The sequence below is a fragment of the Sinocyclocheilus grahami genome, unplaced genomic scaffold (assembly GCF_001515645.1).
Source record: "Sinocyclocheilus grahami isolate Dianchi unplaced genomic scaffold, SAMN03320097.WGS_v1.1 scaffold405.1, whole genome shotgun sequence".
In the NCBI taxonomy this organism is placed as follows: Eukaryota; Metazoa; Chordata; class Actinopteri; order Cypriniformes; family Cyprinidae; genus Sinocyclocheilus; species Sinocyclocheilus grahami.
The window spans coordinates 998,677-1,017,729 of record NW_015505584.1 but is presented as its reverse complement, the minus strand read 5'-3'; the positions used below and the strand labels follow the sequence as shown (position 1 = coordinate 1,017,729).

Below are 19,053 nucleotides of genomic sequence, written 5' to 3'. Positions count from 1 at the left end.
TCTCTCTGAAATTACTGTTTTTTGTGACAAAATGCAGCAATACAGTAATTTTTTTCAACTTAGTATAAATTAAAGGCAGTCCATCAAATACTTATATCTTGATATATAAAAACTAGTTGAAGTTAATGTGCAAATATATGGAATTATTATATCTTTGGACATGTAAGATCACATCCATGCTGTGCTGAAGATCTAAAATGTATTATCATGTTAAATCGTGAATAAACATTTGATTTGATTGATAACCATGATAATTTACATACTTTACAATAACATCACAATAGAAAAATCTCAATGATCCTTAAAACCCTCTTGATTTTCTTGACTGTTCAGGTTTGTTGATCATTTCTTCATGGCAGCTATGGACATGTGACCAAAAAACACAAAATGTATTGGTTGGCCAGTTTAGTTTTTTTTCACAATGTGATGGAAAAAGATTAGAACACCAGATTAGAAATCTGTTGCAGATACAGCATGCAAATGCTAATGTCGGTCTGAACAGATGCATTAACAGGCGTTCATTCAAATTAAAATGTTTATTGCATCACATTTTTTGCATCAGACATTCGTCTTGGTTTGAAAGCATCTTAGTTTAACTTACATTGATAGAATGTTTGCCAATCAAAATCTAACCAACAGCAACATCATCGTTTAATTTCCAAAAATTCCCAAAGAATTGTGTCTTGCTGAATAATGATTGGTCTTTTAATTCTTGTTGCATTATATTTTCATTCTTATGCTAAAGAAAACAAGACACTTGCTGAGTCACATGACACCAAATCAGCACTAATGCAGCCTAAGGGGCCGTTCATACAGAACGCGTTTTTCTATTCCAATGTGCTACTTTTCCATTATTTTTCTTTGTAAACACACTAGACGGACATGTATGACCATGTTTTTTAGGATGCCGTGTAAATTTAAACTTATTCACACAGCACTGCCCATCAATGTCAGTTCCAAAACAGTGGACCAATCAGAAGACCACGGAGGCGGAGCAAGCATTGGTTTTGTTCACAGAAGCAAGTTGGCATGGAAACTGTTTTATTTGATGGCAAAATGGCAGAGGAGGCATTCTGTGCTTCGTTTTTTTTTTAAACTAGTCCTGAGCGCTGCATCAAGTTTTTAGACGCAAAGACGCGTTCTGTGTGAACGGCCCCTAAAACATGATTTTTTATTGCCTTGCAAGCTGTGCTATTTCCCTGAAATGAATATCTAGTAATATTTATAATATTTCTCTTTTTAAACCCTTAAAGTCTTACAGAAGTATCAAACACAGTGTGACCAAAGCGACCTATGTGGAATGCTAAGGGCCTCCAAGTGCTCTGAAATTACCCCCTCGGTATATTCCACAATGCACCCCCCCCCATGCCATCTTATTGCGTTCAATCCCATCTTCCCACTGAGCAAGCTGTCGCCTTGGCAACAGCTCACAGTTACCACAGTGTCTTGTGTAACGTGCTAAGCCCTTGTGATATCAAACACCGCAGCAACACTCCACCTTCGGCAGGCCAGAACACACACAGAAGTAACATAGTAACGGTGTCATTTTACCTGTATCTTGACAGCGATAACAACAGAACTGAGTTCACGGTCCAGCTCTTTCAGAACGATCAGCTTCTTCAGCGTCAGACTGCACAACCTGAGAGACAGACAAATAGACAAAGACAGGATTATTAGGTGCCATTTACACATCCTCATAGTTAAATCAGTCCCCAGTTATGATTTTCTGCTTCAATCTGATTTATTTGTGACATTGTTCACATGACATTTTAAATGTGGATGCTCCAAATTGTGTAAAAACACCATAAAAAAACAAATGAAGGCAGTGCAATCAAAGCTCATGTTCAGAGGTCAGCATCAAATTGCATTTTGATTGATTGTGAGTCAAAAAAAAATATTAATATAACAAACATTATAAAGAAATAATCCGTGGTATCTAATTTACTGTCTGCCAGTTAAAAAGTGCAAGTTTGATTGCCTTGAAAAGTAAAGCCCAAAGTATGCTTCAGTTTTTACGCATATGTGTACATTGCAAATTACATTTTTCAGCATAGTACACAGGCTTGATTTTTTTTCTCTAAGTAGTTTGTCCACAATGTGGCAGAACTGATTTCACAATGGAAAAAAAGGAATAAACAGAACGACAACAAACAAACTGCTGGAGACTCGACAACAACAGATGCTTGCACTGACCAACGTTTGCGCAAGAGGATTTAGAAATTCATGCTCTAGATTATACAACATTTTATCATAACTTCTGGAGAGAAATAACGCAGACACTGGACAAAGACAACATTTTCCGGTGTGCACCTGTGTTTGTGCATGCTGTGAGTTCGGCAATGTCAAAATAAGAAGATTTGACCCTGGTAAAGAAGTAAAATTGTCACCACTCGCCATCCTTTTCAAACACACAAAGTGTTTTGATTGTTGTAGTGGTGTGTAGTTGATGGTACGTTGACATCCTAAAGAATATGTACTCTGTGGTGCTTTCAGAACATGGCTCTGTTTGTTTGAATGACATCTCAGTTAGCTCAACTAATAGCATGGTTTGGGGCAGGACTTCCTGTTTGTCTGAACAATGGTACACAGGCAGATTGTTTGGAAAGCTTGTTTGGAAACATTATTTTTGCAACTCCACTGCTAATGTTATAGGAACTACACACTTCACCTAAAGGGTGTGTTTTTAGCGGCCTGTCGGTGAGGAGGATTCAGGAGTTAAGCAGGTATGAACTAATTTTATGGTCTTCTGGGAGCTAATTACTCTGCCATCCTGAGCGTTTATCAGGATCAATAATGCCTTTGGCCAGACAGGAATCATGCCCTCAAGTAGCACAAAACCTAGTAGGTTTAGACTGAAATTCATAAGAATCTGTTTTATCATTCCTTGCATTTACTGAAATATCAAAATGTGTTTGTGAACTGCACTTCAATTTTCTGTTAAATCTGAAATTAATATTTTCGGAAATGAAAATGTAAGGAACATGTATTTGAAAGGAGCCTTTGAACTTCAAATACGACCCAGCTGACACTTTCATCCTGGAGATTTCTTCACCTTCACGTTCCAGTAACTGAGAATGAGTCTCATCCTGAGATTCACACCCATACACACGCACACACCTCGATTTCTCTGTCCTGTATGACTTACCCTTAATTCCCCCCCCCCCCCCCTCAGTATTTTCACTCCTTTCCTCTTTGTAAACCCAGCTCGGGTCTCTAACTCTACAACAAAGACACAACCACACACACTAATGACACTAGTCCTACATTATAGACACACACTACAAGCCACACTTCATGTACTGTGCGTGGTGAGGACATTCATCCTATAATTTCCCTTTTGGTCCATTATCCACTTATGTCTTGAATAAACAGACATAATTTCATTAGTATTTTCCATGCTTTCTATGACCTTTAGAATTAAAACAGGTTGTTTTTGCTACTGCACTTTTAAGTCTTTTATATGTAAATGAGCTCTGTTATGATTGGCTAACCTCTACACATGTGAAATGAACAGTAGATCATGATAGTTGTGAAGTTTTAACCGCAATGTTTTCTTTTTTCAACTCGATTTAAAAATTCGATTTCACATCCTGACTTTTCAGAAGGATGAACAACAAAATCTCTATTTGTTTATGTATTTATTAAGGATGCACCAATACAATACTGGTATTGGCATCGAGCCTGATACTGCGCTCAGGAATCGGGAATTTAGAGAAGTGGAATTCGCTTCCCCAATGGTCTCACCTCCAATTAAATCAAGTTCTTTAACTTGAACACATGAATTCACTGCATTGATTATAAGCTGCCTGATTCGGAAGTGACTTTTTTCACGCATTGTTACATTATTGTCATGGACTCCATGAGTTATGTGACTGTCTCAAGAACAAGTTCAGATGGGAACTTCATCCCCAAGAAGGATATCAAGAGATCAAGCATCCACTTCACAGCTGCTATGTTTCACTCTCTCGAACATCTTCACAAGGTAAGTTCCATTTAATGTTCTCAGGTTATCTGCAACATGCGTGTTGCTAAGGCTATCCATGTTGCTTGGGCTCATTAAGTTGTTTTCAGTTAAATGCTTGTGCTAGTTCATGCGAATGTGCGATACTCATCTGTTGTCACTGGCAACACGCTTGTTGCTGCAATATGCTGCACTTAACGGGGGGTCATTTCATGCATTCTGAGTTATTTACACTGTTAAGAGTTGGATACTTATGCGCGTGCACGCACTCAACGACCCAAGCGAGAGCAAGAGCATGCTACTTAACGCGTTTCTTTCATGGTTACGGAAGTCTTCGGCAGCGCCACAGTTACTTGCTCGAGAAGACTAGGTTGTTCGAGAGGAACTACACTAGCCTGCCTCCGGCTGGAGATAGTAGCCGCTTGCAGTCGGGGATGGAATTTAAGCGGAGACGTCAAGTCAGGCTCGAGAAGACTAGGTTGTTCGAGAGGAACTACACTAGCCTGCCTCCGGCTGGAGATAGTAGCCGCTTGCAGTCGGGGATGGAATTTAAGCGGAGACGTCAAGTCAGACACTTCTGCTCCTGGTAATGACGCTCTCGCAGTGTTTGCATACATTCACAGATGAAGTGAATTAAATGCAACATTTGTCAAATACACAGATGTTTCAGAAATGTTTTCATTTATACTGCTTAATACAGCGCCATCTGTTAATGAATAAGTTAAACATTAACATATGCTATTTAAATACCAATGAAGTGGGGGTGTATATGCTTTCATCAGTGTATTTGAACGTGAGTCAATATAACAGTGCGATTACCTAAAAGTGCTTTAACTGTTATAAAAACACAGATTTGTGAGCATTGGAATTGAATTGTTAGAATAAGCATGCAACACACATCATGCTTGTCATCACAGAATCTAACCAACGAGAATAAGAGTGTCGTCATCAAGGCTTTTGCTGTGCCTGACCTAGGTGGCTGGTCCTGTTTTGCTCTCGCAGTACTTTGAATGCACATGTGATCGTAGGGCAGCTGCGCCGATCAAAGTTGGACAAAAGTATTTTTAATGTAACCAGAATGCATTGTTTTTGACAAGCAGCAGCCAATCTTTGCAGCGCCGCATGAAGTCGAACAAGCCTAATATCTCTAAAGAGTGTGTTTTTGGATGTGAGGAAAAGATAACCTTATTCAGTGTTATGTGAAAAGTGGATGCAATTTGTTTTTCCAAGGCAGCACCGGAGTTTCTCAATCGTGTTTGTTTGTTCCCGTCATTTCTGTGACGAATGTTTTATAACAAGGTACATTCTGACACTGGATTTGCACATCGTTTGATACTGGAAGATGGAGAAGCCCCAGTGATAAAAGATCCCGGTCATATAGGAACTGCTGTAAAACGGCATCAAATGTCTGTGATTGTTAGTAAGTGTAAGTGCTGTATCTTTCTTTTATAAATCTGATAAAACTGAAGACTCTTCGGAGATGTGAATGATGCAGTACTACACTATAGGTATTCAAGATTAACTTGAGATTGGCCAAAACAGTGTGTGTTATGTCCCCTTTAACCTAGTCAAGTCGACTTTATTTTTTCTCAGCCTCAGACGTCACGCCCTCGGACCATTGGCTAAATGTCTGATGCATATGGGACACAGAAGTGGAAACACTTCAGGAGTTTCAAAGTCGTCATCAGATTGGTTGAATTATACAGGATTTCCGGGAGACGTGTGTGTCAAGTTCTTTAACGTTCCGCTGGAAACAAAGATGCCGTGACGCCAAACCCTTACAAAAGAAGAAAGCCGTCGTAAAAACCTAGGATGCTGACATGCTGCCTCACCGCCTCTCAGCTAATGACTTCGCAGGCAGCGTTTGCTCATGAAGGGTAACTCATGAAACTGATATCGGACATGCTTCTGAGGCAGCTTAATGGTTCAATGATCTACAACAAATAGAACGAGCTTGGTAATAACTAAGCAAATATTCAATGATTTCTTTGATCAACCATCACAGGATAGAACACACAGGATTGTGGGTATCAAGGCAGCAAAGGATACATCTATTCTGCCTTTTAATATCGACCAGATGAGGTATCTCAGGAGGCAGGAATCGAAGCTAATTTTGGATTCGACATGTCTCGATGACTTCCTACCTTGAAATGTGTCCTCCGAAGGCAGCGTTTTCAGATGCAGCCGTCAGTTCAGCGTTGAATCTGTTCCTGTATCAGACACGCTTGTTCTGTCTAGTCGTATTGGAAACATGCTTGTTCTTAAGCTTGGTTGTTATTGGGAACATGCTTGTTCTTAAGTTATAGTTGTATTGTCGGGAACACGTTTGTCCCAGAGCTATCTGGTTGATATTGGAACATGCTTGTTCTAAAAGCTGTAGTCATATTGGGAACAAGCTTGTTCTTAAGCTACCTGGTTGTTATTGGGAACATGCTTGTTCTTAAGTTATAGCTGTATTGTTGGGAACACACTTGTCCCAGAGCTATCTGGTTGATATTGTTCTAAAAGCTGTAGTCGTATTGGAAATATGCTTGTTCTTAAGCTACCTGGTTGTTATTGGGAACATGCTTGTTCTTAAGTTATAGCTGTATTGTTGGGAACACACTTGTCCCAGAGCTATCTGGTTGATATTGTTCTAAAAGCTGTAGTCGTATTGGAAATATGCTTGTTCTTAAGCTACCTGGTTGTTATTGGGAACATGCTTGTTCTTAAGTTATAGCTGTATTGTTGGGAACACACTTGTCCCAGAGCTATCTGGTTGATATTGTTCTAAAAGCTGTAGTCGTATTGGAAATATGCTTGTTCTTAAGCTACCTGGTTGTTATTGGGAACATGCTTGTTAAGTTATAGCTGTATTGTTGGGAACATGCTTGTTCTGAAAGCTGTAGCTGAATTGGAACATGTTTTTCTTAAGTCTAGCTGGTGTTATTGAGAATGCTGCTTAAGCTTTTAAGGTATTGGCAACATATTCATTAGTCAACTGTTAAAGGCAACAGAATTGTTGCTACAGGTTATGCGGGTTTTGGCAACATATTTGATTGGTCATTGGTTAAGGGCAACATGCTTGTTGCTTAAGGCTTTGAGATTTTGCTATCAGTTTGGGTTGGGGGATATCAGCATATGGTTTTGTCTTGGGGGGTTATCACTGCTCTCATCCATGCTAGGCTGCATGGATGCGCAGGGAGTTCTTGCCCAGAACAGAACCATACCACCAATCCAAACTGTATGCTAATTGTCAATCATCTTTGACGATAGTGCTAAATCGCAAATATAAAATAAACAATTCATATTGGGGCATATACTATAAACAACAATTATTTTAAATGTCAAGCCTATACGAAACTAAAAGAAACTAGCAGCCTGTATGAAATGTGCTAGGCTATATGTGTCTCTCTCATTCTGCACCAATACAAATGTGTGCGCGAGTTGTGCACGTTTTGCTTGCTTGACGATAATTGCATTGTATGAGTCACTTTGGAATATAAGTCGTAGCACATTTCAGATGATAAAGTCAAGTCTGCTTTATTGACAATTCTTCCACATGTACAGCACATACATACAGAGAATTTAAATTGTGTTACTCTCAGACCCTTGGTGCATACAGATAACACTAACAGTAGAACATAAATACAGATAGATACAGATTAAATATAAAATACAACTATACAAATAAGGTAAAATGTAAAAAAATATATAAAGCAGCACAAGACACATGGCAAATAGAGTGCAAACCAGTGAAGTAAACTAACAGTGCAGATATAATGATTTGTAGTGCAAAAGAGCTTATTCAGACTGATTAAAGTGACAAAGCTCAGAGAATTCTTTATTTAAACTGTCAGAAGAGGTAGTTGAATGAGGTCAGTTCAGTGCTGAATGAGGTAGTGAGCAGACCAATGCTGCACAAAGTGACTGGTGCAGGTCCCAGTGTGTTAGTTGGAGGGGGGAGAGGAAGGACCTGGGGATGTGGGAGCTGGGGTTCAGAGTTCAGTGGTGCATGGGGCAAAGAGGAGATGGGGGGGCAAAGTCAGGAGGGAGTTCAGCTTCCTGACAGCCTGATGGATTAAGCTAGCCAGTCAGTCCGCTGATCCTGGACTGAAGACTCCGCAGTCTCATACCTGATGGCAGCAGACTAAAGAAGCTGTGTGTCTGGTGGGTGGGATCACCTGCAATGCAGAGGGCTTTGCGGGTGAGACGGGTGTTGTAAATGTCCTGGAGGGAGGAGAGAGAGAGACACCAACGATCTTCTCAGCTGCTCTCACTATGCGTTGAAGTGACTTGCGGTAGGATGCTTTGCAGGCACCATACCACACAGTGATGCAGCTCGTCAGAATGCTCTCGATGGTGCCTCTGTAGAAGGTGCACATGATGGGGGCCGGGGCTCTGGCTCTTCTCAGTTTGTGGAGGAAGTAGAGACGCGCTGCTGTGCTTTCTTGGCCAGTGCTGCGGTGTTGTCAGTCCAGGAGAGATCTTCTGTGATGTGCACACCCAGGAACTTGGTGCTGCTCACTCTCTCCACAGTCGCACCGTTGATGGTCAGAGGAACATGTTGAGTGCGCACTCTCATGAAGTCAACAACAATCTCCTTCGTCTTCGACAACATTCCTGGGCGTGTACTGAGAGACTGTGCAGTGGAACTCACTGATGTCTTCACAGACATTTTCAACATCTCACTAAGTCAGGCTGTTGTCATAAAAACAGGCATAAAAACATGACTTATATGTCAGTTCATTGCTGTTACAAGATTTATGTATAACAAGTGGTTCCCAACATTATTACAGGAAAACGTTGTGATTAAATTACTGTGCTGCAATGGAGCAGCTCTAATGTGCACTGTGCAATTAAATTAAAGATGAAACACTATAGAGCAATAAATGAACAGAGAAAAAAAACAAAAGCTTGTACAATACATTTTAACGGGCATAATTAAGTGAAAATAACTGAAGGAAATATCTATCTGCAATGTGAAGCCACCTAACATGATTCATATTCTTTTGATTTCTGGACCCAATATTTTTTTAAATCACAAACGCAATGAAAATACAGGTATCGGTACTCGACAAGTACTAAATATGAAAGTATCAGCACCAGACACATTCTGGAAAAAGTGATATCTGTGCAATCCCTAGTATGTATATTTTAAACTGGAGAGTTAACTTTGAGGTGTGAAACTTGCAGTATGTTTTTATTGTTTACTGAAATTTTTTTTTTCAAAGTTGCAAACAAAACGATTATTAAAGTACTTTATTTTAACAGAAAATACTATAAAAATACTATTTCACTCTTTTTACTTCAACCTTTCTGATTCAATGTGTTGCTTGCTAGTTGTAACTGTGAAATTTACCAGTGAAATTTACCAATTTCTCAGTGAAATCGTTTAAAAGTAAATTATCCATTTTTTTTCAGTGTAGAGTCACCTCTGTGAATATATGATTATATCAAGGACATCTTGATTTTCCAGTTCATGACCCCTTTAAGCACTTTTATGTCCAAAGGTTCAACGAAAATCCCGTTTTCCATAAAGTGACCCCTTTAACTGGATGTGCAACTCTATTTGTAGTCCCATCAACCTCTCCTGCTCTTCATTCATGGCTCTGATGGAGAGCAGGCAGAGAAACGTTTATGCTGGGTCAGCTCAAATCACGACCACCCGACTGAAGCTATTCAGCGCTGGCCATTGAAAGGCCCTGTGGCATGAAAAGCCCCTGGAGCGGCCCAAACATTCCATGCCAGAGATCATGAGAAAAAGCCCAAACAGAGACGCATTCACTGTTCTGGCTCAGTCTCTCAGGATCCAGTGTCAGTCTTACATAAGATCCAGACCGCCGCTGCTGATCCAGCATCTCCTCAGGACAACAACCCAGTCAGAACTCTGGCCAGTCACACCAGCATTTCATTTAGCCGCAAAAACAATGTGAGTAATCACCTCTGACCCCAAACAAGATGATAAATTATGATTGCTCAATGTGTCAGAGCATGTGAACTTCCATGCCAAGCCACGTCTCCATCTAACCTCCTCCTTCTTAAAGGCCCTGATACACTTACGGTGAAGTTCTTAGGGCAAGGTTGTCCAATCCTGCTCTTGGAGGGCAAACATCTTGCAGAGTTTAGCTCCAACCAGCTCCAACACACTTGACTAGAAGTTTCTAATAAGTCTAAAGACGTTGAATAACTGGTTCAGGTGTGTTTAATTAGTGTTGGAGCTAAACTCTGCAGGACACTGGCTACATTTACATGCAACCAAATAATCCATTTGTTATCGGATTGACGGCTCAATCGGACTGAAAAACCTTCATGTAAACACCTTAATCGATCCGACTGAGCTCGATCGGAATGAAATTTCGATCGGATTGAAGGGGGTGGTTTATTCCTTTTCTAATACGATTGAGAGTGCATGTAAACACTCGAAATCAATTGAACCCCGAAACTGAAAGAACTGCGCATTCTTCATAATGGAAATAGCATAATGATGTATGACGCGCAGAACGTGTTGTATAAATGTGTGTCCTGTCATTAAAAAAACTCTCCTTTCACTCGGCAACTGTGAAGTGCAGCAGGACAACCTCCAACCAGTCCTTGTTTTGGATTCTCATCCACAGGCAACCCGTTTTGGGTGCTGGGAGGGGCATTTTTAGTGCGTGATAAATATGAGCAGCACAGCGGTTTATATGTATATTTATCCATAAATGAATAAATATTAATTCTGCTGTTAAAATCAAATGAGAGTGGTTATTATGTGCAAACAGTGAGAAACTCTATATTTGTGCAGTGTGCGCATGTCTAAAAATCAATTCCGATTTGAAGCTTGTGACATATAACATCAACCTGATCACTTTCTTTAGCGTTCATGTAAACGCTACATTCAGATTCATCAATCGGAATCAATTCAGTCTGATTGAACCAACAATTGTGCATGTAAACCAGGAGCAGGTTTGGAGACCACTGTTTTAGGGGTAAAAAGAAGTTGGAAATACCTGAGCAGCCGTTTACTGTTAGCGAACAACCTAACGCTGCCGCAATCGTCTATGAATATGTTAATATGTGCTGTGTGCTTTCCCCTCAATAACAAAATAAACACACAACTAAAATAACAGTGGTGAGAAAGCATTAGTTAAGAAAGCAACTGATCACAGTGATGTGGATATGATTGCACCGGCTCTGCAATTCGGCACTCCGGTCAAATCAAGTCACGACACGTTACATCACATTTTTTTATATAGCACTTTACACAATAGATTGCTTTGAAGCAAGCAGCTTTACAGTATTAAACATAAACCATATATAGGTATTAAAAAATATCTAAGGTGGAATTCTGTGTCACAAGATCCTTCAGAAATCATTTGAATATGCTGATTTGGTGCTCAAGAAACATTTTTGATTATTATCAATGTTGAAAACTCTTTTGTTGATTTTGATTGCTTCTATTGTCCTCATTTGTAAGTCGCTTTGGATAAAAGCGTCTGCTAAATGACTAAATGTAAAACAGTCGATTAATATGAATTGAAATTTCTAGAACAACATTTATTTGAAATAGCACTTTATTTGTAATATTATAAATATATTGACTGTCATTTTGGTTAATTAAATGTTCCCTTGTTGAATAAAATTAATAATTTCTTTACAAAAAAAGCAACTACCTAAAAAAACTCTAACTGACCCCTAACTTTTGAACAGTGGCATATATCATGAGAGTATTGTTGTATTGCCTTTAATTTATTATTAAAAAACAAACAAAACAAAAAAAACAATGTTTTTTAATGTTTTTTTTGTTTCAGATATATTATTATAGTTTTTATTAATAGTTTGAATTGGATTTTATCTTTATATTTTGTTTTGATTTTAATTTTTTAATAATATTGTTGTGTGCTTTTGTAATTTTTATTAGTTTTAGTTTTTTTTAATGTTTATATTTAATTTTTTTCAGAACTACCTAAATTAAAATAAGTTGTTTTTATGTTTTATTTTGTTTTAGTTCAAATTTATCTTATTTCAAGTAACAAAAGGTATAATAACCCTGATTAAATGCTGTAAAAATTAGAATCTTGTTATAATGGCAATTACAAAACCATACAAATATGTTTTTGTGGCAATGACAACTGTGGACATCTTTGTCTTAAGAATGCAGTAAAATGCAGTACAGTAATAATGTACACAAAATATACAATATACACCTAATATGAAATGGTAAAATGTGACCTGCACATGTCCTCATATACTCTGGGTCGTGGAGGGTCAAAGCAACCCAATTTAGAGGTGCTGCAAAGCCACATTACCCAGTGTGGAGACACCTCCAGCCTTCAGTCGGGGTTTAATTTTCTGTGTTCCGGGAGGATGTGCTAATCTCAGTGCAGACTCTTGGCATGAACAGAAACAGGTTGCTCCATAATGATTCCCTGACTGTAAGAAGCTTAACAGAGATGGTGTTGCCCGTGGCACACAAGGCCAGACAGCACACACTGCCTTCAAACACACACACGCAGCAGCCATGATAGTACTATGAATACTTTTAACATATTCCCACACTGAACAGAGGATGGTGGATGTCAGACGGGGAGGTTATTGTCATGATAAATAGCTCGCTAAGTCTTAAAACATGGTCCGCCAACACAGACGATTAGTCTGTACCTGCCCTACAATGCGTTCAGCAAACAACAGCCCGTTTCCAGAGGGAGGAGTGTGTGTGTTTTGATCTGTCTGTCTAAGACCCTGATTATGAACGTAATCTCGGCACAGCTTAAGGTCACGTAGGTGAAAATACAGATTGAGGCATAAACGGCTACAAACACAAATCTGTATCTGCCGTCAAAACACCTTGTTCCTCTGTTTGTGCGTGTTATGCCACAGGATGTGAATTATGCAATCCTAACGTGTGGGCTGAAGGTTATGTGCATTGCAGGGGGTACAAGTTCCTAGAAAGGTATTATTTTAAATGATGCAGAGCCTCATTCATGAAACATGAGCAAATTAATTTCTGTGTAAATCTTTTATAAATCATTCTTATAAAAACAGCCAAAGCAACCAATTGCAGGGACAATGTTAGTAAATTTTAGCTAAATGAAAAATATCATAAGCAAGATTATTGCAATAAGCTTGTCATCAAAGTGTGATATGTAATGCAATGTGAATTTAAACCCAGAACCACTATGGCTTGGTGATGTTTACAAACAGACTATTTTACTACATTCTTAAAAAATAAGGTTCTTTACTGGGATCGATGGTTCCATGAAGAACCTTTGATATCCATGGAAACTTTCCATTCCACAAAAGGTTCTTTTTACTGGAAAATAGTTCCTGTTGGAAAAACTACATTACCCATGATTCTGCAGAGCATCTCCTCCAATCGAAACTAGTGGTTGACCGATATAGTTTTTTTGACAGCCGATGCCAATATCTTGGAAAGCCATGTGGCCGATTTAAAGCCGATATAATTTTATTTATTTTAATTAATATTTAAGAAATTTGAAATCATTTGAAAATTGATTAAAAATAAATGTGTTAAATAAACATACTTATACTTTAGATGACAAAGTATTTTTCACAAATAAATAAATATTTAATAAAAATATAATTAAAAAGGACGTACACTGTAACCAAAAGAGCACTCAGTATTCTGGGAAGTTTGTGTGCATTGGGAATCATGTCTTTTCAAATAAAGCCAAGGTAACACTCATTTTACATACAGCACACAGTGGAAATGACATGAATATGACAGTGGGCAAATGCATAAAGCGCAGCATAATTTGAAATCACACATTTAATGTTTAAAGCATTCAGTTTGCACGGACCGAAAGTCACGCAGAGAACACACGATCATGCAGGTCACATGCACACTTCACAAGATCTCACAACTGGATTCGACTAAGTTTGCAAGGTTTGTGAAATAAAATTTTCATTAGCCATTCAAAGATTTGTTTAAATTATGTAAATGCGTATTTGCTGAATGCTGACGGCAAACAAGAAAGTATTATGTTTGCCTTTCTATTACTAACAATATTAAAAGCAATCGTTATAAGACTTTTTGTATACATTCTAATTCCTTTGTTTAACGGTTCTATCTGGTTATTAGATAGACTTCTATCCGTGGACAGAACTGTTAACGACGACGGCGAACAAGAGGGAGAATGTGAGCACTGTGAGTTCAGGCGCTGCCGCTCTCAAAATAAAAGTCCTGCCTCAAACGCATCGGCCAAACAGGAAAACTTATCGGCCGAAGCCGATATTTAAAAAATGCCAAATATCGGCCGATATATCGGCCTTTGCAATATATCGGTCGACCACTAAATGAAACACACTGAAATAACACTCTAGCGCCCACTCACTCCCATTAAGCACTGTTTAACATATTCAGCATCTTTTAATCAATAGTTTTATATATATCCATCATTTTATTTACTACGTCATTTTGCAATGGTTTATGGGATTATAGTTAATTTCCTCATTAAACCCATTAAGTATGCAGTCTTGTACCTTTGCCTTATTGTCTGATTTTCAAATATGTTTTTGTTTGTTTGTTTCAAATCAAATTTTGTAGTGTTTTGATTCACTTCATAGCTGGTTGGTTTGGTTGATTGCTTGTAACTCTTTAACAAAGGCTTTATTAAAAACACTTCATTAAAATACTTCCGGAACCAAGGCTGCTGAAAAAGTGGACAGGCACTAATGCAATCTATGACACCAGGACTGACCTTCAAACAGCAACTCAAGGTCGTGTCTTTTCCCAAAACGAGTGAATGGCTGTAATGATAGCAGTGATTTTCAGTGCCGCCTCGGGCTGTAACACTAAAGGAAATCACATTAGCAGGACAGAAGACCAACACCCATAATATTCCAGGGCTAATCAATGAGCTCCGTTAGAACCTGCAGCTGGGACGTCCTGAACCTAAATCATCCTTTGGACAGACAAAACCAAATTGATTTCTGTTGTTTATATTCTAATAGTGAAATTATACAGCCAGTTGCCACAAAATGCAATTTAAGAGATTTGTTGCGGTTTTTGTATTTAGTAAAATTGACCATTAACAGATGTTTTTTTTTTCAAACAAATCTGACATTAGATTTTTTTTTGTTTGTTTCTAATTTAGTTTTTAATAAAAAGCTACTACGCATCTATCACGCAACAAGACCTGGAATATAGTTCACAAATTAAACAGTTTTTATGATACTTTGTTTGAATACATACATCTGAACGGCTGTTTGTAAACATAAAAATACTATTTGATTTTCTTTATTGTCCGTGACAAGTGTGTGAAAATGAAAAATTTCACACCATGTTGTGTACACAGAAAAAAGCTTTGCAAGATTTACTTTGAATCTGTTACGGGGCGACAGAGACGCAGACGTGCAGATCCATTTGTATGCTTTTATTAAAAGGTGTGGTCATGAAACGGGCATGGGTCGATACACAGCAAACAGTAATAGAAGAGACAAGATGAAGAGTAATCCAAAGGCTAGCGTGGGTCTGAGATCGGCGAACAATGTCCAGAGAGTTAGGCAATAGAAGAATCCAAGACAGGCAGGAGATCAGGAAACAGGCGATCAGGCACCAAACTAGACATGACTAGACTAGAACTAGGAACTAGACAAAACTCTGAAATGGCTCTGTAACGTAGCTATCACACGATGAGCGATAAGCGCTAAACAATACTCGGCAGTTTGAAAAGGATCTGAGTGGGTGTAATATAGTGAGTGTGTATATTGGTTACAGCTGTGTGCAATCAGTGCAATGGATGATGGGATATGTAGTCCGGGATGACATGCAACAGTTTGTGTAGTGTGAGAGTCAATGTAACGGAAGAGTGACCTCTGGTGGCGATTGAACGGAAGTCCATAGACCGGATTCGTGACAGAAATAACTAGGGATGTAACGATTAACCGCAAGCCGGTTGAAAATTGATTCAAATATGTGAGATGCTAAACAAATCGCAATTAATTTATGTGTAGGAGTTTATATGAATGTATGTCTGAGGCGAACTTGCTGTCTTTAGAAAAGTTTAGATGCAGGGCTCTACACAGTGCGACTATTTCAGTTGCATTTGCGACTGAAAACTACTGCATGCGACTATGAAAAATGTTTTAGGAGCACCAGTGCGACTGACCCGATCATCATCATCATACTTGTGACTTGTGATCTACGTGTTTTTGCAGCGTTGAGTAATGTATCACAGACATATCTCACGAATCCTTTCATAAGCAAAGTGTAGACAGGGTGTAAATAAGAGATTCATTGCGCAGTGTAGAGAGCTTTGTGGATTATAAATGTGAGATTGTGATGAGCTAACATGAGTGACGGCTTTTAATGATTTTTAAGGGAGTTTGTAAATGTGATACTGATTTAATACAATACAATTCAATAAACAAGAAGTTAATATTAAGTGACTTACATTGTCGGACTATAACACTATTGTCTGATTTTGCTCTATTTCTTCGTCGAAAATAGTTTAAAACAAAGACACAGCATCTCCATTCAAACACAGCGGTGTTTCGTTTATGAATGAACGGTGAGTCAGTGATTCATGATTACTCATTCATAAAGACAGTCACTTGCTTCATTCCTGAATGAATCAGCTGTTCGAACGAATCAATTGAATGAATGATTCAGTGATAAAAATAAGACTTGCCGCCACCTGCTGGCAGTTTTAGTTTCATTTTTAAAGTATATTTTCAGTTATTTAAATCATTTAATATTTCTATATTCAAAATTGTATATTTAAAACATTAATATCATCATGAATTTATGGTTTTAATTGCACTCATGCCACTTCTGAGCCTCATTAAATGTCTGAAGGTACACCAAGCCACTTTTGTGTTCTTCTGTGCCACCTCTACAAATTAATTTTGTTAATACCGATTTCATTTGAATGGTAACTTATATTTCTTATTCTACTTGTTCTTATTCTGTCATTTTAATAAAAAAAAAATTAAAAGCTTATAAAATATAATTTTTTTAAGAATTTGACAAAAGATTACATACTTTTAATAAAGTTAGAGGAGATTCGTGCAGATATTTTTATGTATAGTTTCACAAAACTGAAGTCAAACCATTCTGTTTTTGCTTCAAATTTAAAAATTATACAATCCGGTTTAGATTAAAAACTGCTCATGTTGCATGTGTGCAGCATCTTTGTTTGGATCATGATTCATTTTAATCTCTCATTTTAAATGGAAAGAGCACAGACAAAGCCTTAGTTTGTTTATATGAAGAGATTTCTTTTATTCGTGTTATTTATTTGATTTGGGGCTTGTTTTAAAATTTCAATTTAGTTTTGTTATTTACATTATATTTAAATGTTGTTATTTAGCAGAAACTTTTATCCAACGCACTTACAAATGAGGACAATAGAAGCAATCAAAACCAACAAAAGAGCAATAATATGCAAGTGCTATATTAGTATATTATTATAGTGTTATATTTCAATTTCACAAAGAAATGTGAAGCATTTTATCCAAGCAATAATAAAATGACACATTTAATTTATAATTTGTCATAAATCTCATTTTGTAAAAAAAATAAAATAATAATAAAAAAACCGTGAATCGAATCGAATCGTGAAATCAAAATCGTGAATCGAATCGTGAGTTGAGTGAATCGTTACATCCCTACCTGTAGGTGGCGCTTATAGAAAAGCAGAAATACCCCGTTTACGCTTGTACTTCAAAATTTCATGTTTAATTCAATGTGTTAGTTGTCGATTCTTTGTAAGTATTTGTGAAATTTACAAGCCATTTATGAGTGAAAGTTACAGGGAATTTGCACTTTCATTCCTCCCGTCTGCTGTTCTTTACTCATTGGTCTGTATGTGAAATAGGACTGAATTTTCATGCGATCATTTGTGTTGATGTGCACAGGCCTTCAGTTGCCATTCACTTTCATTACATGCAAAAGAGTTGCCAGGAAAATGCCATTCTTCTATTCCTATTACTACACAAACAGCACCCATAGGTGCTTCTCCTGCATGGAAAGCACACTTCTGAGCAGGGCCATGCCAATGATGTGCACTGTGGCACGTAAACACCTCTTCTGTTCAAAGCCTCGTGTTTGTCTCGTAACTGCAGCATCTCAAGCATAATGAACAATAACCTGCAGCGTTTGCATAATGAACACCCTCCCAGAAAAAAAACCCTCATTCAGAGGTCAGGCTCCAACATTTTTATGAAAAACTGCAATATTTGCAAGACAAATAGCACGTTGCTCTTCCAGTACGGTATATTTTCCCTCCCTACGATGGGGAAGTGTTTCAGTAATCTTTGTTGCATCACGCAGAGATATGCAAACTCACGCACAAAACTGAAGTCAAACCATTCTGTTTTTGCTTCAAATTTAAAAATTATACAATCCGGTTTAGATTAAAAACTGCTCATGTTGCATGTGTGCAGCATCTTTGTTTGGATCATGATTCATTTTAATCTCTCATTTTAAATGGAAAGAGCACAGACAAAGCCTTAGTTTGTTTATATGAAGAGATTTCTTTTATTCGTGTTATTTATTTGATTTGGGGCTTGTTTTAAAATTTCAATTTAGTTTTGTTATTTACATTATATTTAAATGTTGTTATTTAGCAGAAACTTTTATCCAAAGCACTTACAAATGAGGACAATAGAAGCAATCAAAATCAACAAAAGAGCAATAATATGCAAGTGCTATATTAGTATATTATTATAGTGTTATATTTCAATTTCACAAAGAAATGTGAAGCATTTTATCCAAGCAATAATAAAATGACACATTTAATTTATAATTTGTCATAAATCTCATTTTGTAAAAAAAATAAAATAATAATAAAAAAACCGTGAATCGAATCGAATCGTGAAATCAAAATCGTGAATCGAATCGTGAGTTGAGTGAATCGTTACATCCCTACCTGTAGGTGGCGCTTATAGAAAAGCAGAAATACCCCGTTTACGCTTGTACTTCAAAATTTCATGTTTAATTCAATGTGTTAGTTGTCGATTCTTTGTAAGTATTTGTGAAATTTACAAGCCATTTATGAGTGAAAGTTACAGGGAATTTGCACTTTCATTCCTCCCGTCTGCTGTTCTTTACTCATTGGTCTGTATGTGAAATAGGACTGAATTTTCATGCGATCATTTGTGTTGAT

At 37.6% G+C, this 19,053-nt stretch overlaps 1 protein-coding gene across 2 annotated transcripts in view; it reads right to left on the bottom strand.

The window, feature by feature from the left end:
- The window catches only part of LOC107550685 (phosphofurin acidic cluster sorting protein 2-like), a 74,371-nt gene that overhangs the window by 39,708 nt on the left and 15,610 nt on the right, over positions 1-19,053 (bottom strand). For both annotated transcript variants that reach the window (XM_016232029.1, XM_016232028.1), the window contains exon 2: positions 1,552-1,639. In XM_016232029.1, the coding sequence (XP_016087515.1) occupies positions 1,552-1,639 (88 nt within the window). The remainder of the gene's footprint in view (positions 1-1,551; positions 1,640-19,053) is intronic.